At 53.2% G+C, this 21,071-nt stretch overlaps 2 protein-coding genes across 3 annotated transcripts in view; one reads left to right on the plus strand and one right to left on the minus strand.

Moving 5' to 3' along the window:
* Positions 1 to 816: 816 nt before the first annotated feature.
* Positions 817 to 5,795, minus strand: YIPF6 (Yip1 domain family member 6). The gene is made up of 7 exons (XM_030229040.2): positions 5,703 to 5,795; positions 4,758 to 4,886; positions 4,155 to 4,233; positions 3,805 to 3,847; positions 3,002 to 3,127; positions 2,749 to 2,906; positions 817 to 2,074 (listed from the first exon to the last, which is right to left on the minus strand). The coding sequence occupies exons 1-7, from the start codon at positions 5,739 to 5,741 to the stop codon at positions 1,956 to 1,958; spliced, it is 693 nt and encodes a 230-aa protein (XP_030084900.1). The 5' UTR covers positions 5,742 to 5,795; the 3' UTR covers positions 817 to 1,955.
* Positions 5,796 to 6,192: 397 nt separating this feature from the next.
* Positions 6,193 to 21,071, plus strand: part of OPHN1 (oligophrenin 1) — a 50,162-nt gene continuing 35,283 nt past the window's right edge. For both annotated transcript variants that reach the window (XM_030228799.2, XM_030228800.2), the window contains exons 1-2: positions 6,193 to 6,397; positions 20,595 to 20,690. In XM_030228799.2, the coding sequence (XP_030084659.1) occupies positions 6,244 to 6,397; positions 20,595 to 20,690 (250 nt within the window). In that variant the 5' untranslated portion in view covers positions 6,193 to 6,243. The remainder of the gene's footprint in view (positions 6,398 to 20,594; positions 20,691 to 21,071) is intronic.

A 21,071-nucleotide genomic window follows, 5' to 3' on the forward strand; every position in this document is an offset into this window, starting at 1 on the left:
GGCTGAGGAACAAACCCCAGTCTGGGCTTTTTGACTTTCTGAAGTCATGTAAAAAATTTGAAAATATTACTGGATCAATTAAATGCTACTCCAGTTATTCTCGAGATAGAACAGCAGCTCAAGTCACAAGATCCAGAGAGAATCCAAGGATTTCTTTGAAAGTGTGATTAAATTCTTGTAGGACAGAAAGATTTGGCTCAAGGAATCCCACCATAGCCATCAACAACATTAACATTCACTTCCCTTGAATATTTCTTTTCAGCTTCAAAAAGCTGAACATTTAATTGAATGAAAAACTGCACACTTAAAAGAAAAACCACATTCCATACCAGCAATAATTTAATGGAAGCTTAAAAAATTCCCCTTTCCATGGTTCCCATGTCTACAAACCACCACAGCTCCCCTCCAGCCCCGTGGTGCCACAGCCAGGCCCTGCCACACACAGCAGCCCATTATCCACTAATGCAAAATTGCACTTTTCATCTGAAATTCAGCAATTTCCATCGCAACTCCCACCCACTGCCAGTGTTTACAGACTGCTCTTGCACATAGAAGTAGAAATTAGGCACATTCACACCTCAGCAGAACCCACAGACCTCAGTTTCAGTCTGTCTGCACAAATGTAGGAAAAAGGACATTTTACAGCAGCTTTTTCACCCCAGATATTTCATGGATTGCTGACTGAGCACAACAGACAACAGGAATCATTTCTGTAGTTTCCAAAAACAAGTCCCAGCCCCCCAATGTCTGTGCCAAAATGCACCTGACTCTTGCACTCCTGTACCCAGGAGAGGTACACAATGAACCTGCAGTGACTGGTGGAGCCTCCTCCCTTTTATTAAAGTATTAAGCAAAATTAAAACCCCACAGAACAGTATCTGACATCTCATGGGAAGTACAAGGGAACAAAATGCACATTTGCACACATTTCTTTGCTGTCTCCATGAACAACCAAAGGAACAGTCACACAGAGGCAGGTGTGAGCAGAATTCACATCCTGCTTCAGAGCACCCAACACCTCCAGTACCATTTACTTCTCTTCCTTCAAGCTGTTTTAACACTCTGGGGGCCAAGCCCTGGTATGGCTTTTCAGACCCAAACAGCCTGTGCAGCAAAACCTCAACTTTCTGCACAGAACCCCTTGTTTTTATCATACATACACATTCATGGTACTTCCCAAATGCAGAGTAAGAGCCCAGTCTTTGCTACAAAGCAGTCTCAGCATTTCTGCGGGACTCTGAGCTTTGTTCCTTCAGGTCATAGGTCTGCAACTTGCAGTGAGCCCACAGTCCCCTCCTAGAAGCAGTGCTGAAGGCACCAAACTGGAACCTTCTTTCTTGCCACATGAAGGGATGGACACACTCAACACATGGATACGGGCAAAAGCAACTCCCTGCCACCAGCTCCATTCCCTGAAAAGGGATCCAGCTGAGTTTTGACTGAACTCTCCTTTCCTGGGAAAGCCCCAAGCCCACAATGCCTGGGTGCACATCCCATCACTCTAGAAGGGAATGAAAAGGAGTCAGACACATCTCTTTCCTCTCCACACATGATTGCAGTGAAGTTCTATGGTTTGGTAAGGCATTTTTATCTTCAGTGAGAATCCAAGCACAGGCAGGATATCTGCCAAGTCGTGCAAAAACTTAATCTCCCAGCAGCTTGAAAATCCAGGATTTCCCACTCTCCCCTCAGATGGAACAATCCCTGTCCCAGTGGGCACTGTTTATTTAACACCAGTACAGAACAGGGCTAAATAAACCCCTCAGCAGCTGGACCTCAGTATCTTTCACAAAGAGGGACACACAAATGAGCACTTTTTGCAGCTCTCTGGCTTTATCCCACAACCTGCCTTTTTACAGTATCCCTATATATAAATTAGAAAGAGATAAAGCCAAGGATTCACTGCAGCGTCCATGAGAAAGTCCAGCCAGTGTAGCAGTCCCTTGGGATGGTGTTCACTGGGGGGTGAAGGTCAGGATCATCCAGCTGATGACGAAATAGAAGAGGAAGATGGGGTACACGACCAGGGCCTTGCGGTTGGGGGGCTGGCTGTCTGCCAGGAACGCCGTGGATGCTGCAGAGACACAAAACCTGTGAAGCAGGAGCAGCACAACCCTAACAGCCCCCTCACAGCCAGGATCTGCACTGCAGTTGTGTTGAAAATAAAACCACTGCTCAAACCAACGGCTGTAATCACCAAGTGCAACTTCCATTATCGTAGAGAATGATAAGTCATAGACTCATGGAATCACAGCATGGTTTGGCTTGGAAGGGATCTCCAGTTCCACCCTCCTGCCACAGGCAGGGACACCTTCCACTATCCCAGGCTGCTCCAAGCCCCAACCAGACTGTCTATAAATGCTGATTAACACTGTACAATGAGAGCCAGATGTACAGGAGAAATCGTGCAAATGCATCTCTATAAAATCAGCATTTTCTAATAGTATTTATAACTTAATCAGAGAATAAACCACCAAACAGTCTAACAGAGTTCAATACTAAATCATCATCCCGCTGCCCAAGGCAATTTGCATATGACCATGGAAATCATCAGGAGCAGAAGCAGAGGCTGAACCTCTGCCAGCTCAGGGACTGTAAGAACTAATTCTACAGCCCTTCAGCTTCAGATTGGAAGAACTATTTCTACAGCCCTTCAGCAGCCCAGAGCCACCTCAGACTAGAGCACCCCTTGGTTCTGCCTCAGGGAATGCACACGGATCAAGCTCCCCAGGCACAGGGAGGACTCACCCAGGGTGGACCAGCCAAACATGGCCCCCACCACGATGAGGCGGATGATGAAGCTGACGGTGCCTGCGCCCGCCAGCAGCACCAGCCTGCACACCAGCATGGCCACGGTCAGCGGCATCACGCAGTACCCCAGCACACACAGGCTCTGGAAGAAGGAGCTGCACAGGGAGACAGCAGCAGGGAAACAGCAGTGAGGCCAGGCAGGGCAGAGCTCTGTGCACAGGGAGCCTCTACAGAACAAACCCGCACTCACATGGTGCCTCCCAGAAGCTTCGAGTTGAGCGTGATGACAACGGCCCCGAACCAGATGATGACAAAGACCTCGGCAAACTGGGGCCCCCCATCATCCTTGCTGTCTGCAGAGCCACCCTGTAGCATCCTGGAGTGGGGAACAGGGAGAAACAGCTGCACTGGGGAACAGACAAATGGAGGCATCAGCACTGATGGAGTTTTCCCAGACTGGAGCAGGTGCCAGAGCAGGAGCCCCAACACCGATCCCCAGTTATGCTGCAGGCCCATAGTTTTTCATCCATTTTTTATTTTCATTACATCATCAGTTTTGCACAGGAAAGGAAAATGGTTGTGGCTCAACTGAGGTGATTGCAGTCCATTTGTTTCCCTGTTTTGAGGGCTGTGAAAGCACTCAGAAGGGAATCAAGCAATGGACAACAGGCTGAGATGGAAATTAAAGTACGAAAGTTTTGGTACCTCTCAAGGCAGCAGAGTAGTGTGTGATTGAACAAACCAGCCTTAGAGAAATCCTGGAATAACTATGGGATGCAGGAACCACAGCTGAATCAGGACAACCTGAGACACCTTCCGAGGCCAGGGGACCAGGAATAGTTCATCTTTAAATCCTAAATTTAGGGACAGGAGGTACTAATGGGCTTGAAGTGCCACAAACACATTTTATCAGAGAACTCAACCAAGCAGCGCTTGCAGAAAACAGAGAGGGATCACATGAAATAGATCTTAACACATTAATTAGTAATTTTGAATATCTCATTTCCCTCATGCATTGGGCTACAAAACCCCAGACTCCCCCGGAATACTCACAGAGCCAGGGACACACACAGCACCAATGGGCCCCACAGATCCCCTGCAGGGAGAGGGAAAACACATCACAAAAGTCACAGAACCATCTCAGTTCTGCTTTCCCTGGGAATGCCCAACTCCCAAGGTACCATTTGCCACATCTCACTGCTTTACAATTTTCTTATTCAGCATCTTACCCCACAATCTATAATAAAATTCACTCAAGAACAAGCAGCTGCTACAGCTCCCAGTTCCACCCATCCTGGCCCAGGCCACCCTGCCACAGAGCCCTGGTGACACCCCAGCTGCCCAGGGTGTTCAGCCCTCCTGAATGCCCCTCCCCTGCAGGTCAGGAGGGCCCCAGCACGTACAGTCCCTGAGGAGGGCACTGCTCTTCTTGGGATACATGACATGGACAAACTTCTTCCCAACGGCCTTCAGGTCCCTCATCTGAAACAAAAGCAAAACACTTTCATTTATCCCCTCGCAAAAATTACAGCTCCCAGCTAAAGCAAAGAGACAGAAATAAAGGAACATGGATGGCAAATCAGGAGAGGATCCAACCCAACAAGTTCTGTAGCACCCTCTGCAACAATGACTGCTTTTCCTGCACTCCTTAACAACCACAGCATCACATCCTTTTCTTTAACAACCACAATATTGTATCTTTTAATAACACCAGAATATAACCAACAACTTGTTTGCTCCCCTAAGAAAAGAGAATAAATTAAAAACACCTTCAGTCAGTAGAGTTTCTCACAAGCTCCCACTGAGGCCTCTGCCCTCACATTGATTTCAGGATCACAGAGAAACTCTGGGCCATAATTCAGACACTTTTTGACCCACAGGAATTTGTTTTACATGATGAGTTCTAAAACAATTCCTGCTGAAGTACAAAACCACAGGTTTTGCACAACAGCTGCCAAAACCACCAGAAAACCTGAGTTTTACCCCAGCCACAGGCTCAGACTCACAATTGTGTCCTTGACTGGCTCATCCAGCGTGGAGTAATCCTCATCAGGAGAGTGAGATCCCACAGGGACAGTGATCTCCCCTTCCACTGGAATGTCCTGGGATATGGACACATCTGCCAGACCTGGGAACTGAATGGGCACAAACCTTTAGGAACAAACACAAACATGCTTGTGTGCACTTTGGATGGGTTGGGGATGGACAGAGCTGCTCAGAATTCACGGATACAATAAAGAAAAGGCTTTGCAGCAGGGCCAGACTGTCTCGGCCCGATGTGAGCAGTGGTGGCCTGAAGAGCTGAGCCAGGTGTGTGTGAGCCTGTCCCCTGCCACCCCCAGAACCCACCCTCTGTGCTCTACTCCGGCAGTAACTAGAAGAAGTAAAAAGTCGTGTTTCAAGGGAGGTGATGCCTGAGGGCTGCACAGCCGCACCACTCCCGAGTATCCGCATTTAAAATTAACAATAACATTTAACATCAACAGCTCTGGGGAGGTGCACGGACACCCCCGGCCCGGGCACACACCGAGGCTGCTCAGGGACCAGGTTTAACCAGGCTGAAGCCCTCTCTGCCGGCGGGCGAGCCAAGCTCCGGGGTGCCCGGAGGCGAAGGCAAACAGGGCACGGCCCGACCGGTTCTGCGGCAGGCGCTGGGCAGGCGGGGCACGGAGGGCACGGCGGAGGCCGGCAGCCCCCGGCCCTGCGCCCGACCCTATCCCCTTTCCTCTCTTCTTTCCCTGTCGCTTTCCTTGGCCCCCGCCCTTGGGACGAGCCGCCGCCCGCCCAGGCCTCCAGACCCCGCTGCGCCTTTGCCCGGCACCTGACCGGCTGCCCGGCCCTGCTCAGGGACAGAGGGGGACCCGAACACCCCCGGCCCGCCCGCAGTCTGGCCTCCCCGGTTCCCCTCCCGACGGTCCCGGCTCCCCCCGGGCCCCGCTGGCCGCACTCACCAAGGTCCCCCCTGCCCCGCTCCCCTCCGCCGCCGCCATCTTGGCTATCCCGGCGACGTGGAGGCCACTTTGACCTCATCACCGCGCGCCGTCGCGTCACGCGCCGCCGCCAGGGCGTCCATGGCAACGCGTGCGGGCCGCGCCCTGACGCCGCCCCGCCGGCAGGGGGCGCGCTGGGAGCGGCCGGGGGGCGGCGGCAGCGCCCGGCCCAGATCGGCCCGAGCGGAGCGCGGCCGGCACCGCGCGGAGCGGCCGAACCGAACCGAATCGAACCGAACCGGGCCGGGCCGGCGGGCGGCGGCCCCGGGCGGCTCATCCCGAACTACACCTCCCGGCGGCAGCGGCGCGGCCGGAAGCGCGGCGGGCGGGCGGGCGGGGGTCGCTCGGCCGAGGCGCGGCAGCAGGAGCGGGCGGGGAGCGGCGGGCGGGGCCGGGCGGGCGGGGCGGGCCCGCGGGATGCCGGCGGCTCGGGGCGCCCGGGGCGGCGGCGGCGGTAGCGCTCCGTAGGCGCAGCGCGGCGGAGCCGGGCCGAGCCGCGGCCATGGGGCACCCGCCGCTGGAGTTCAGCGACTGCTACCTGGACAGCCCCGACTTCCGAGAGCGCCTCAAGTGCTACGAGCAGGAGCTGGAGCGGACCAACAAGTTCATCAAGGAGGTGATCAAGGACGGCAACGCGCTCATCGCCGCCATCCGCGGTGAGCCGGAGGGGCGGGGGTCCGGGCAGGGCTCGGCCGGTCACCGCGCTGTGTCCCGTTCCCTGGGCATCGCCCGCAGCCCCGGCTGGAGCCGCTTTGGGGCCGTGCCTGCATCGCTCCGGGCAGGGCTGCCCTTCCCCGGGCCGCCACCCTCGGCGTGTCCGTGTCCCCGCACTGCCACCCCCGGGGCCACCCGCCGCTGTCCCCAGGCAGGGCCGGGCCGGATCCGCCGTCCCGCTGGGCTGGCACCGGCCGAGCCTTGCCAGCATCGATGTGCTCGTCTGGGGACGGCGATGCCCGCTCGGGGATGGTGCTCCGTTATTCCGCATCTCCCGGGCGCGGGGGGAGCGGGGCGGGTCCATTCACCCTGCGGGACCCCCGTGAGTTGAGAGGGGCCCTGCTGGCAGCCCTCCCATTGTTGTCGGTGTTCTGTCATCCTTCAAATCGCGGTGAGCGTTTTTCCCAATGAAATGTCGATTTCAATGTTGACTTTGCGGGAGTCGCCTGTTCAGAGGTGCTGACAGATCACCAGAGCACCTGGGCCAGGTTGTGTCATCGGAAACCACCGAGTCCCACGTGTTTGACACTGTCCTGACTGCTTAGATTTGTTTTCCCTCCCCACAGCTGTGGATCCACCTTCATACACACCTTCCTTGTGTTGTCTCCCATGCCCTCCTGGACTCCGTGATCTTGTAGGTTTTTCCCAATCCAGATGATTCCATGATTCTCTGCTGTTATCCATGCAGTAGAATCCAGGCCAGCAGAGCATCCATGGGGGCAGTGGAGGGGCCCAGACAATCCACGCTGGTCACACACGGTTTTCCTGCCAGCTGGTTGGTTTCAGTTGGTGTTAATAGGTTTAGATGTTGCCCTTTTGTTCAGAATAATTCAGAGCTTCCTTGTTATTGAGGCCGTGGCTGGAATAGCCCGTGTTTGCCCATCTGGAAGCAGCAGAGACAAAAGCTGGTGTGACTGAAACTGCCGACATCACAGGGCTGTAAGACCTAACGTGGATACAAAAACTCAAATCTCTGCACAGGGCAAAGAAAAACCCCAACAAAATGGAAATTAGAGGGATTAAAACAAATCCGCTTGCTAATGGAAATGTTTTTCTTCATCACTTTGTTCAAAACCATTTCCCTTTTCAGTGTTTGTAGTGCACAGGGATGTGAGGGATTTCGCTGGGTCAGCAGACCCGGCCCAGGGAGACTGGCCAGGGAGGAAGGGCAGAAGCAGAAGAAAGCAGAGCACACCCAGACAGCACTGAGAACCCCCAGGGATGAGGATTTCTTGCCTGAAATGCTGTGGGGTGTTTTTGTAGATGATCCAGCAGGCTGCCAGGGAGGTGCTGGTCCTGCCTGGGCTTCCATCAGCTCCCTGTGTTTAGTTAACAGGTAACTTAAAAAAATAGATATATATCTGAATCCTACCCATGTGGAGCTGTGGGTGGGAATCTGGGGTACTCACTGGCCATGGTCTCCTCACGGCCAGCTGGCAGATCCCAATGTCCACTGGGACAGCCATGGCTGACAGTCCCTCTGTGCCCCCTGACAGGGTGGGGCGAGGTGCCCTCAGCTGCTGGGATGCAAAAGTGGTGGTGGTCCCATCAGGAGAGTGAGATCCAATGAGGAGAGAGGGTGAAGTACCTGAAGGGGCCTACAAGAAACGTGGAGAGGGACTTTGGACAAGGGATGGAGTGACAGGACAGTGGGGAATGGCTTCACATGAAAGAGAGCAGAGTTAGATGGGATAATGAGGTGAAATTCTTCCCTGTGAACCCTGGCAGAGGTTACCTGCAGAAGCTGCCCCATCCCTGGAAGTGTCCAAGGCCAGGTTACCCGAATGAGGGGGGCTCTTTAGGGGGCTTTTAACTCCTTTGGCCTTTCATGGATTGAGGGAAACTGGTTCCATTCCCTCCACCCAACTGATGTGTCACCAGCTGGAACAAAAAAAATTCCAGGGCTGAAGCTCTTCTAGGGGTCTGCATCCCACCATATCCTTTGGAGGGTCATCCAGCAGCCACAGCCCCACCAGTGCTGCCTTTGAGACTGGTACTTTCTCTTGTCAACTGACATCCCCCCAGCAGCTGAGTAGTCCCAGATACATGGGACACCACAAGGGGACAAAGAATTCGGTATTGCCACGTGAGGAATTAAACTGACTAAAGCAGAGAATAATATTGTTCATTTGTAACAGTCTTGGGTGTGAAAGCCAATAATAGGAAATAATACTTTCAGTCAGAAATGGAAATTATTTTTCCTGTAAAGTTGGCTGCATCCCTTGGTCTTTGTGGCAGCAGTATGGAGAGTCACTGGCAGTGCCAAGTGACAATGCTGGTCCCACACACACTGCTGAGACCACCGTGGCCTGTCCCTGGTCAGGCAGGGAGAAGGACTGGGAGGTGTCTGTCCCTTCATGCCCATCCTCGTGGGCTGGCCAGGATCAGGACCTGATGTGGGCACTGGGGATTCAGCTCCAACAGCAGCTTGTCCATGCCCAGAGCTCCCCATGGCCAGCACTGGTGGGACAGAGGGGCCTTGCTCAGGGCACATGCTCTAGGCCACTGGGGTGTCAGAGGTTGTGACTCCATGGCATCACTGTGGCTGTAAGAATGGCTGCTTTACTGCAGTTTCTTTCTGTGCTGCAGTGTGGGTTTCTTTAATCTCTCCTGCTCACTGTGCTCAGCTGTGTGTATGATAATGCAAAACCACCTATTTCCCCTGGTCTTTGATCTTCTCTCCCAATTAAATATCAAATGGAGTTGGAGAAATATCAGATGGAAGCTCTTCTCATTAGTACCTGTGAGTGCTGTGAAAATTGTCTTTGAAGCTTGAAGAGCTGTGAGTTCTCATGCAAATGTTGTGTATGGTGGAGCTCTGCAGAGTGCCTGGGACTGTGTTGGCAGTCCCCAGCCTGCCCAGGTACTGTGAGCACTTCATCCTGAAGGATAAAGTGACAAAGGAATGTGTAGGGACTGTGTGAGCTTTTCCCCATGAATGGGGTTCCTCGGACACCCAGGAAAGTCCCACCATCATCATCATCATCATCATCATCATCATCATCATCATCATCCCTGGAGGTCCTGCAGTGTTGTGTGTGGGAACTGTGTCCCCTCAGGGAACTCTTGTGTCCCCCAGCATGGCAGACCTGTTCTGGACAGGTTTCTGTGCTGTTGTTGGATGTGGTGCTTGGGGGTTTAGTGCTGTGGTGTGTGGGAAGCAGCATGGCATTGGAACAGGTTATTTTAATGGGATTGAAACATTGGAACAGGTTATTTTAATGGGATTGAAGCCACCCAGAGTGGCCTGTCTGCCCAGTTCCCCAGAGCCCCATGTCCTGTTTCATGGGAAGGCTGTGGGGCAATGGAATCTGCTCCTGCAGCATGTCACAGCCAGATCCAGGGGACTGTGTCCAAACAACCCTAAAGCTCCTCTAGAAAATGGGGAAGAGGAAGGAGCCTGTCCCACACCAGGAGAGGCTGCAGCTCTCCAGGCAAGCATCAGCTTTGCTGGGAGGCACAGCTGCAGTGACAGTGTCCTGTCCCTCAAAGACAGCTTAGCCATGAGACAGTGAGGAGCAGGAGGGAAATGATCTGCTGGAAAACACATCACTCTCCTCCAGCAATAATGTGATCTCTTCTTGGCTCCTTGCTGGTCTTCCCCATCCTCACTGGGGATTTCAGCCAGTAAGGGCACCAGTTACAGCTGGTAACTTGTAAAATTGTCTTCTAACTTCCCAGCTCTGTCTTAAATCACACCCATAGCCAGAGCCCAGCTCTCCCTGGGAGCCTCTGCACCCTGCAGGCATCCTCAGCTCAGCTGGGCGCAGGGGATCTCTGCAGCCAACAGCTGCTGATGGAGCAGCTCCTGCTCCTGGGCTCCGAGCTCTGAGCACAGGACTAGGGCCCCACTTGGTGCAAATCTAAACCAGACAGGCTTTAACCAGACACTAAAACACAATAGCAGAATAAAGAACAAAAACCCTCCCAGAAGCCAACTCACCCCCAGCGCCAGAGCTGCATCCTCAGCGCAGGCAGGAGAGATGAGGGGCCAGCACAGGATCTACCAGATCCAGCTGTGAGGCAGATCCCACCCCGTGTTCTGGGGCTCAGGGATGGGTTTGCTGGGTTTTGCTCCTCCTGGAGCAGCTCTCTGGCTGGGCAGGTTGTCCCTGTTGGGTTTGCTTTGCCAGTGGCTGAGGATGGTTTGGCTGTGCCATGATGTCCCCAGGCCTGGCTCATTGTCCCTTCCTCCCTCCCTGCTGCAGTCCTGAGCTCCCCAGCCTCCCCCTGGCTCCTGCTGGTTCCAGCTGCTCCATGCATGCCCAGGTGTGCCCAGGCCTGGGTTTGTTTTAGGAAGCCCAGGGCAGGGGTGGCTGGCAGCAGCAGTAAGGCAGCCCTGTCCCTGCCAGCTCAGGGGCTGGTGGGAGGGCTCTGGACCAGCCTTGGCCCAGCTTAAACCACTGTGCAATATTTTGTGATGGCTTTTTCCAGCCCAGAAATGCTTCCCAAGGACTTGCCTGCCTACAGCAGCACAGGGGCCAGGACAAGAGGCAAAATCATTTTCATGTGTTTAATGATATTTTTTCTTGTGCTGCACATGAGGCATGCAGGGAGTTTTTCATCCATCTTCTACTGCCTTTTCTGGCTCCTTCCCTGGGAGGATGTGGGTGTTATCCATGTTCTGTGTGTCTCACAACCCTCGGCTCACAGCAGCACTGCTGCTGACCTAAGAGTTTCCTCTTGAGTCACTGTATGAGGACTCAGCTTTTCTGGCTTTATCCTTTTATTCCTAATGCTTTTGGTGGCACACTGATAACTACAGATGTGGCCTCCCGTGCTTGCCCCCAGGCTTTTCTGTCCTGCTGGGTGCCAGCCTGGCTCTGTGGAGTGACAGTGATGTGCCTGCTCTGTTCTGCTGCAGCAGGCAGCCAGACACCTGTGGCACATCCTGGCCACGCTGCATCTTCCTGCCCACACAGCGTGTCTCTGGCACTCATCCCTGGCTGCCCAGCCATGGATCTGGGCTGCAGGAAGAGCCTGCAGTGCCAGCTTGGGCCATTCTCCAGGGACAGTGGGGCAGGTGCTGCTGTGGGGGCTGTGAGGCACTGCCTGGCAGGAACACAGAGGTTTGCAGAACTGTGGGTTCATAGAAAAAAATCTCTGGTGAGCAGTCAGCACTATTTACAGGTACTGAGCACCAAAATGCAGCGGCTTTGGAACTGCTGGAGAAGTTCAGGAGGCAGCAGTTATTTTTCCTTACTCAGCATTAAATGAGTCTTCCAAACACATAAAGCTTCCGTCTGAGGATCTGACGCGTGTGAATGAGAAAGCTTCTGGAACCTTGTTGTTTCTGTTCTGGGGATGGTGCATTGTCCATACTGGCCTGTGTTGTGTCTCACAGCTGCTGCACTGGGAGCAGTGATCCCAGGCTGTGCTGGCTGTTTTCTGCTAGGACACATTCAAACATGGTCTGCCCCTTGTCCTTTCCTGTCACCAAATTCTCCATGCAGGTGAACGTGCGGTCATGAGTTGTTCAAGTGATGATAAGAGCAGCAGAATAGCCTGAGATAAAGTCTATAAATATAAGTACAGCCCAGAAGTCAGTTGCTCTCTCAGTCTGATCTCGCTTCTTTTTAGCCTGTTCCCCCAGCCAAGCCTGATTTTGAAGAGCCTGGGGATGTTTAAAACAAGAATAGATTTATTAATGTTACTAAACCTTGTAGCTGTGAGAATGGAGAACAAGGCACACAGTCCGTTCCTGTTCCATCACAGGATGAACTGGTGACTCGCAGAGCATTGGGGAACCCTTTGATGTGGAAGCACAAAGCCAGACCCCCAAGTCCTTGCAGAGGTGCCCAGAGTGGGGGCAGCTCTTGGCAAAGCCCCCCTAAATGTGCTGGTCAGGCTGCCCCAGTGTTGGTCAGGTTGATGGTGCCAAGGAGCCTCCCGGGAGATGCCAGCTGGTGCAGGACATGCCATGTCCACGCTGGCATCATCTCCCAGACTGGATCCGGAGGGATGCGCATTCCTCCCCGCACCGGAGCCCTGCGGATCGCTGGTAAACCTCCGGCGATCCCTCCCTGGCGTGCTGTGTGACTCAGCCGGCCCCTGCCCAGCCCCGCTGCGCCCTTATCGAGGGAAACTCTGAAATCATCGGGGCTTGGAGCGAGCGCCCGTCGGAGCCTGCCCTGCCCGGGAAGGGGGGCTGCAGTGAGATGCGTGTGCGGGCTCTGCAGATCATGAGACGGCTCCGTGGGGATTGCTCGTGCTCTGCCCCGGATAAGAGTCCGTTGTTTTCATGTTTGTTTTCCCCGTGTCCGTCCTGCCTGTGCAGCGGGGAGCCGCGGATTTGGAGCACACCCTCTGCCGCTCACGCCAGAGCTCCGTGCCAGGAGCCTGCTCGGCTGCTCTGGGAGCCGGGGGCTCTGGGTGGCCCGGAGCACTGCAGGGATCTCTGCTGCTCCTCTGATGCCCCTGGGAAACCGGCTGCTGCCCCTCCCTGACGTCTCACTCCTCCCAAGGGAGAGCAGAATCCATTTGTTTTTCATGGCTCAGCTTCGTGTATTTTTATTTTTCAAAAGAGTCTGTCCTTTGTTCCCCAGCCCGAGGACTGTCCCCAGGCTTGTATTCTGAAGGCGGGGACTTGCCTTCTGTGGGACAGTGATGTCCCACATCAGGTGTATAAATAGGTGCAGCAGCCAGAGCCACCTGCCAGCCTCACTCTGCTTCCAGCTGGCTGCCTGCTTGGCTTCCAGCCCCAAAGTGTCACCCACAGCCACAGCTCACCCGGCGCTGCCATCCCCAGGGCTCACCCGGCCATCCCTGCTGCACCCAGCAGCCTCTGTGTTGGGAGTTCTCAGGAAAGCTGAGAGTGCCGCCACTCTTGGAGCCTCCCATGAAGGGTTTGGGAGCCGCTGACGGAGCTGCCACCACTTCCAGCAGCCGCACCAGTGCCCATGGAGGCAGGCACTGTCCCCCAGCTGTGGCTGTTCCTCCTACACCTGGGTTCATTGTGCCCCACAATTCCCTACTGTGCTGACAGTCGGATTGGGACACCAGCTGGTCTGAAATTCCTGCAGGTGTGGCAGCACCAGCCCCGTGGTTGGGCTTGGTCTGTGGTGAACCAAAGAGCTGTGACAGCGTTTTGTCCTTTGTGACTCTTCTCTGCCTCTGCAACCCCAGGAGTGTCTGTTTAAAAAACAGTTGCGTTATTTCTTACTGTGCATTTCACCACTTTTTCTGATTTCTAAGGCAGCTCATCTTTTCTTAACTTCATTTCAGTTGGCCACGTGTTCTGGGCTGGCTGCCCTGTGTCTCTTCCCAGTTTTGTTGAAGCAGCTCTCCAGCTTTGCAGGGCTGCAAGGTTGATTTGAAAGGCCAGCAAAATGGCAAAGGGGAAAAAAACCTAATCTCTGAGAAGTTCAGGCTTCTAAAGTGCAGTTTTAGCCATGGCTCATCCTGAGGAGCACTAAGGGAATTGCTGATGCCAGCAGGAGATTTGCTGCTATGGGGAGAGTGGGGGTGCCCTGGCTGAGCTGGGCCAGGCAGGAGGCTGTGCTGCCCTTGTGTTGCAGAAGCAAAAATCATTAAAAATAATTCATCCAACACACTGTCCCTTATAAAAATATTAAACACACAGCCTGAAGTGCTGCTGTCTAGGAAACCAGTACAAGCCAGTGAGTGTCACTGGGAGAATGGTGTGCTCCATGTCTTTTCTTGAAATTCTGAAGGCATCGTCTGCTGCATTATTCTCTTCTGGATCAATGGATCTGTCACTGTGGAGGTCTTAGGAAGAAGATGCTGGATAACTTAATCCAAGGGAGGGTGAGAGTGTATCCTTCTCCCAGAAGCTGTATCCCACATCACTCCCTCCCAGTTTTCTCCAAAACAGACCAATATACCCCAAAATTTTGTTGTCCTTCCAGTCTTGCTTGGTTGCTATGTGTTTTGGTTGGGGTTTTGGGCTGATATGTCGCCAAACTTCCAAGCTATTGGTGAGAAGACCCATGATCTCCTTGCGCTCCAGGCATCCAGGAAAGAGCCCCTCTGTGTGTTTAACTGCCTTGAGCAGTTAAAGGTGCAGCCTCATAACCTTTACCAGCTCATCTGGGGCACGGCAGGTTCGGCAGAGCTGGTTTCCTTCAGGCAATGAGGGAAATAAAGCAGGCGTGAGAATTATGTGATGAGTGTGAACCCTTGCTGTCTGGGTCTTTGGGTATTTAATTTAACAGTAAATAAGAAAATAAACCTGTCAAGCTCGTTTGGGCACTTCTTCTTATAAGGCTGGCAGGGCAAGGAGAAGAATTCATGAGAATAAAAGATTGAAATTTAGGACAGGAAACAGAAACTGTGGAGGGTGAGGGGAGAGTGGGAGGGGGATGTGTAAGTGGAGGTGATGGTCCAGAGGGCAGGTAACCAACTTGCAGAGCAAAAGGTCACTGGTCAGGGAGAGGTACTGAGAAATGTCCTTTTACTGGGAGCACAGCCCTGCTCTAATGCCTGGAGCCTGGGCTGGACTGGCTGTGAAAGGGAAGCAGCAGCTTATGAAAAACTCAGTCAATGAAGGGCTGATTAGGAGAGGTAAATGTGTGACAGAGTGTGAGACATCCAGTCAATTCCTTCACAAGGGATTTGTAAAGCACAGCTAAATATAGCAAATTATTTTTAGCACTTCATGCTAGCCACTTACTCCTGGCAAGTGGAAAACCCGTGTCAGTGTGGGAAAAATGGCCTTTGTCCAATGTGTCAGGATTTCTGAGTCCCCACAGAGCCTTCAGGGGCACTTGCGGACGGCTCGCCCTGGGTCACTGCCAGTCACTGCCTGTCCTGGGCCACTCTGTGATTCCCTAGTGGTGAGCATCTCTCCTCTGTGCAGCACCAAGAGGGCTGCATTCCTTGCAGGATCCTGTGTGGATTTGGGACTGCCTGGAAGGCTAACTGGAAGGTTATATTTGTATCCCCATCTGAGAAAATTAACATGTTTCGGTGTTTGGGCAGCTGTGGTGTATTTGGGAGTGTTCCATGTGTCAGGGCTCATTCCTCCTGATCCTGATGGCACATCTGGGCTCCTCAGGGGGAGCTCATGGCTTTCCAGGCTGAGGTGTTTTTGTGGGACAGAGACTGGGGGCTTCATGCAGGTGGTACACACAGTGTAAATCCAACACCTTGGAGCAGAGTCTGGCACCTTGGCCACTTACTTTGTGTACTGGCTCCTAAAACTCTGCTGCAAGAGAATTCCATGGAAGCTATTGGTTGGGTACCTTGTCCAGACCCTCTTCCTCAGGGTACTGATGGTGATCAGCTCTCTCTCCTTAGTGATGCAGCTCCCTGGGGAATTCTTTGGTGGGAGTTGGTAACAATGGGCACATTATTTTCCCCTTAGGAATTACAGCCATCTCTCTGCATGCTGGGAAAAGAAGAATTTCTCATGCTGTATGTATGCCGTGCACAGCTCTCCACCAGGGAGGAGAAAATCATCCATAGGGACCATTGGTAGGAAATATAGTTATGTCCTCAGCAGGGTCTTGCAACGTTTCCCTGACAAAAATGGATTTCCAGGGTTGAGATCCCAACCCGAAAATTTCCATGTCTTAAAATGCCCTTGTTTAAGGGCAGAGTGAACTTTTATTGTCTTTTGTTTGCTTATCTGAAAGGAAAGTGTGTGACCAGCTTTGATAGTTCTGTTTTCAAGCTGGAGAATAAGAAAGCAAAATGCAAAGATGGAGCTCCTGCTTAGCTTTGCTCTGGATATTTGCACTGCCACAATCAAACCCAGGCTGTGTTTTCCCTATGGGTTTTATTCATGGCTGGCTGAAGCTGTGACTGAGTTGCTCTGGCACTGCAATCTGTGGGTTGGCACATGCAGAACCTCAGGAATTGCCTTTTCCCCCCTGGAAATCTCTCCTGGCTGCTCTTCCCCATGCTGTCCATGTGTAGGTGCAGGCAGGGAGACCAGTGAAAGTCACTTCCCACCTTCCAGTGTGGGCTGGGACATCCTGTCCCTTCCTAGGAACAGGGCAGGGATGCTGCAGCCCCATCACTGCTCAGCTGTTCATGCCTTCAGCTGGATCAGATTAAACTCAGGACTGCCTTTGCACTGAAAGTGTCACTGGCCAGTGATTGCAAAGATGATGAACTTGAGGGACGGTATTTTTGTTTTGTTTTTTCCTCCTTAATTTGCTCCCTGGGAGCAGCATGAGATGGGGATTAGCCAAAGGGCTGCTGAACCCACTGCTTGGGAACCCACTGCCCCTGAGCTTCTGGAGGAGCAGCAATTCCCACCTGGCTGTTTCCTAGGAAGAAGCAGAGTGGTGCTGTATACCAGCTGCTGCACAGCCAACAGTCATATAAACAAGGGCTGTTGGGGTGTGGATAACAGGGGTGAGGGTGCTGGTACTCTGGCCCTGACCAATGTGATGTGTGCCCTCCACACCCACTCTCCTGCACAGTTGGAGATGTTCTGTTGGTTTTCAAAGTGTTTATTTCTAAAAATCAGGCTGGATTTTGCCCCAATTGCCACACCCAATGTCCCATTGTTCCCTGTGGTGTTAAATGAGGCAGCCCAGGCAGGGCCCTCCTGTCCTGGCTCAGGATCCTGCCGGTCCCCATAGCTGTCACCACTTGGTTGTCACAGCCACTTCTTTTTCTGTGTGCTCAGGGGCATGGTTTCCTCTCTTGGGAACAGAGGACCATTGCAGTCAGACAGATGTGACCTGGGTTGCAATTAGTAAAGCTAATTAAGGATGTGCACCTGTGACACCTCAAGCATTGCAGACCCTCGAGCGGCACCTCTGTGCCCCGTTCTCTGGCTGTGTCTGCTCACCCTGTTCACCCATGGTTCTTTTCTGTGGTGATGGTTTCCTTCTGGTTTAAATTCTAAGCATTGGAGGAAAAAGCAGCAGCACAGCTTAGTTTAGGGTTCTGCTTGTGTTTGTGTTTTGTCAGAGACCTGTGGCTTTTGCAGTGGTAGCAGCACTTTTTTGTTTATGGTTTTGGGTTACCTGTGGTTGCTGTCAAAGGCTGAAGTGAGAATCATAGGTCCTTACTGAGCAAGCTGTGAGGCACATCCTTCCAGAGCTGCTGGCTCTGGAGGTGTTTTTATCCACACATAAATGCAGCCTCAAGCTCTCTGTGTGCCTCCTGAGGCTGGCATGGCTGGCACTGGTGCCCTGCAGCCTGGCTGGGGCCACTCTGTGCAGGGATGGAACTTCATTTTGACTAGGAGAGTAAATTATTGTAACCACAAATGATGATATTTGGCATTGCTTCCTGATGCTGGAAGGGAGAGGAGTCCTTGAGGACTCCTGATCAAATTCATTTTGGTGTGTTTCCATGGAAACAGGCTGAGCAGGGTCTGTGGGGTAGTGCTGAGCCTTGGCGTGCAGTTTGCAGGGATATTCCAGCTTGGAGCATGGCACTATTCCTTGATCCTTGGGCCCTGGTGCTGGGGAAACAGGACAGGCCCTGCACTGCTGTCCTTCCTGCCAGGCTCTGGGGGTGCAGAGCAGCAGCCTTTGGCAAACAAGTGTTTTTATTGGGGGGGGAACATTTCCGACTGTTGAAACAAGGAGAATACAGACTTATCTCTCCCAGCGTGGGATGGAGCCCCGTTTTTCCACAGCAAATCTTTTCCTGCTGGCTCCTTCCTGTGGTCAAGGCTCTTTCCTGTGGCCATGGCTTATCCCTTTCTCCCCAGCTCCCCTGTCCTGCCTGATGGGGTGTCACCACTGTCACCAATGCCATTCAGGTGCCACCAAGGGAAGGGCAACATCCCACGGAGTCTCTGAGCACTGACACCAATTCTCTGCCTCGGGGCCTGGTGCTGGGCCCTGCAGGGACACAGCCCTCGAGGGGAGACATCCTCTGTTCCCATGGTGCCAGCAGTCAGTGAGCCCCCTGCTGTGTCCCACTCACACCCCAGGGCTGTGGCAGTGCTGCAGCAGCAGTGATGCTGTCCTGTGCATGCACACAGGAGCTCTGTCAGGAGCCAATGTTCAGCCAAGGATCACGACGTGTGGGAGTCGAGTTGTGTTGGTCTGGAGAAGCCTGGTTTCCATTAAGAGCTCCTCCAGAGCCCGCCAAGCACGCAGGGTACTGGCTCACACCCCCTCCTCTCTCCTTCCTTCTCTCCTGGGCTGACAGGAACACACAGCACAGGGAGACCCTCTGCCCCTGCCAGGTACCACCCATGGGACCTGTGTGTGCTGCCATGCTCAGGGGTACACTGGAGCCATGGTGCCTTGTCACCTGCCCCCAGCCAGCACCCATGGAGGGGACAGACAGACAGAGAGACAGATGCTGGCTCAGGATGCTGCTGTTTTCAGAGGTGCTCAAGGACACACACTGGTCTGGGAGGGGTGTTTGGAGGGAGGGACTGAAAATCACCTGTGACCAGCAGCAGGGGAGGGGCTGGATGGGGCCACAGCAGCATCAGGGGCGGTGATGGTGATGGGGATCTGCACGGGATGAACAAAGATTCCCCTGAGCAAGGGCTGAATGAGCCTCCAGCCTGGCCTGAGCGAGCACTGGGGCACTGAGGGGGAATTATTTGCTGAGGTTTTCCATCAAGTCAATGACATCGTTCTGTGCGAGAGTTCACCCATTTACGTGCTCCAGCCCCTGGCAGCTGGGGCTAAATAGCGACATTCAGGCCTGAATCTGCCCATTCAGGAGCCAAGGTTTGACCCATCGAGGGAGCTGCTGAACGAGGCTTTTGAGGGAGAAGCAGGGATTGCACTCTGAGCCTGCACTGGGGACCCAGCAGTCCCCCCACCCCTGCCTGCCAGGGACCTTGGGGAGGGTCAGGAGCTCCTGACCTAGGGACAGAAAAAGCAGGGCAGTCTGGGGACCTGCCAGCATCCCACACAGACCATTTGATTTCTTTTCCCCAACATTCATTTCAGTGTTGTCCAATTTTTCCCTCAGAGCATCCCATGATTGCCACCCCAGTAGTAAGTTTTATTTCCAAATCAGAAAAACCCATCCATGTACACCAAGTTCCTACATACAGCAATCATGGTGCTGGTTTGGCAAAGCAGTGGTGGGAGCTGGTTGCCCATGAGGTCTGTGCCATCACATCTTCCCCACATATAATTTCATGAATTTCTGAAAGTGCCATCTCTGTGCACTTCCACAAAGGAGTCCAGCCTGGGACTGTGCCCATAGCTGGAGTCCCAGATTAGGGGAAGCAGCAATGTAAATCAGAGGCTAATGTTATTCCTTTGCTTTTCTTTTTGTCGCCTACATGCTACTCTCTGAGGTCAGGCAAGTGCAGCCTCCTTCTGTTTGTATCTCAGGAATTGTTGTAGCTTTGTGTAGGATGATGTGGTCAATCCAGTGAGTGTGCTGTCCCTGCTGGCCCTGGGTCAGGCTCTGTACTGGTGTCACTGTCACGTCCCAGGGCCCCTCTGCCAATGCCAGCAGACGCCATCCAGACACGTCCTGCAGCCACACAGAGTGCAAAGACACAAAGCATCCTTTGGGCCAGAAACTTCTCTGGAAGGTCCAAAAATAATTTGGACTGAGCCACAGGAAACATCAGGCAATTTCTTTGCTTCCAGCCCAGACTGTTCCTCACCAGCAGGAGCAGCAGGTCCCAGGGCCATCTGTGAGTGCCCAGGCAAGCCCAGCTGAGGCCCCTGGCTCAGCTGTGTGCTCTGTGGCACTGTCCTTCCCTTAGGGCCTGTCTTTGTCCATGACCCCACAGAGGAACAGTTATTTTTAGTCCTGCCTTTTTCCTCGCATTTATTTTCTGACTCTACAGATTTTTCTCTCATATTATGAAGCAATTTCTGTGAACAGTGGCCAGCCTGTCCAACAGCCCCTGAGCTCCAAGGAGCTGTGCTGGGGCACACAGAGCCCTGGAGTATCTCCTGAATGTTTTCCTGCAGGAAAGCGTGTCCCTTCCTGTCTGTGGCTGGACACAAGGCCATTGATCAGCTGTTGTACGGTGTGGTGCATCCATTAGTGCTGCAGAAGCTTTTTCAGAGAGAGAAAAAACCCAAATCCAATTCTCTCTGCAGTCTCTGAGGGTTATTAATGCTGCAGCATTTTCTGTAGCACTGAAATTCCCAGTGCCTGTGGATTTTCATAACCACCCTCCTCTGGTCTTGTTCCATTCAGGATAAATTCCTAGGACATGCAGCCTCTGTAGAACAATTGCAGAAACCCACAGCTGTTTGCTCTGTCCTTTTCCAGGATACTCCTCAGCAGTGCAGAAGTTCTCCCAGACTCTGCAGTCCTTCCAGTTTGACTTCATTGGTGACACGCTCACGGATGATGAGATCAATATTGGTGAGTTCTCTGCTTTTTGAAGCCGACTTCCAGTAATTGGAACAGTCTCCCTCTCTAGGAATTAGCCTGCCTGATGGTTTTTAAGCAGCCTCAGGAGCCAGGTTCCAGGCAGCTCTTCCACAGCTTATTTTATGATGTTGAACAGTCACGGGTCGAGTTTCACATTCCCAATTCAGCGGATAATTTGCAGAGGTTTTCCATGGCTCCAGGCCTGCTCCATGCTGCCAGGTGCTGGGGAGGAGGCAGCGTGGTGCTGACCTCCCAGCCAGTCCCTCTTCCCAGAGCTGCAGTGAGCCCAGCTCTGGGTGCTGCTCCCAGAGCTGCCTTCGCTGCACTGGAGCAAACTGCCCCACGCTGCCCTGCAAAGGCACCAGGCTGCAA

The sequence above is a fragment of the Serinus canaria genome, chromosome 4A (assembly GCF_022539315.1).
Source record: "Serinus canaria isolate serCan28SL12 chromosome 4A, serCan2020, whole genome shotgun sequence".
NCBI classification, from domain to species: domain Eukaryota; kingdom Metazoa; phylum Chordata; class Aves; order Passeriformes; family Fringillidae; genus Serinus; species Serinus canaria.

Bases quoted from the DNA above. Each gene is read 5' to 3' on its own strand.
- YIPF6 (XM_030229040.2), bottom strand. From the start codon at position 5,741: ATGGCGGCGGCGGAGGGGAGCGGGGCAGGGGGGACCTTG. The intron at 3,128-3,804 runs GTGAGTATTCCG...TCCCCACTCCAG, and splicing joins CTGTGTGTGTCCCTGGCTCT to GATGCTACAGGGTGGCTCTG. The intron at 2,075-2,748 runs GTGAGTCCTCCC...GTGTCTCTGCAG, and splicing joins GTTTGGCTGGTCCACCCTGG to CATCCACGGCGTTCCTGGCA.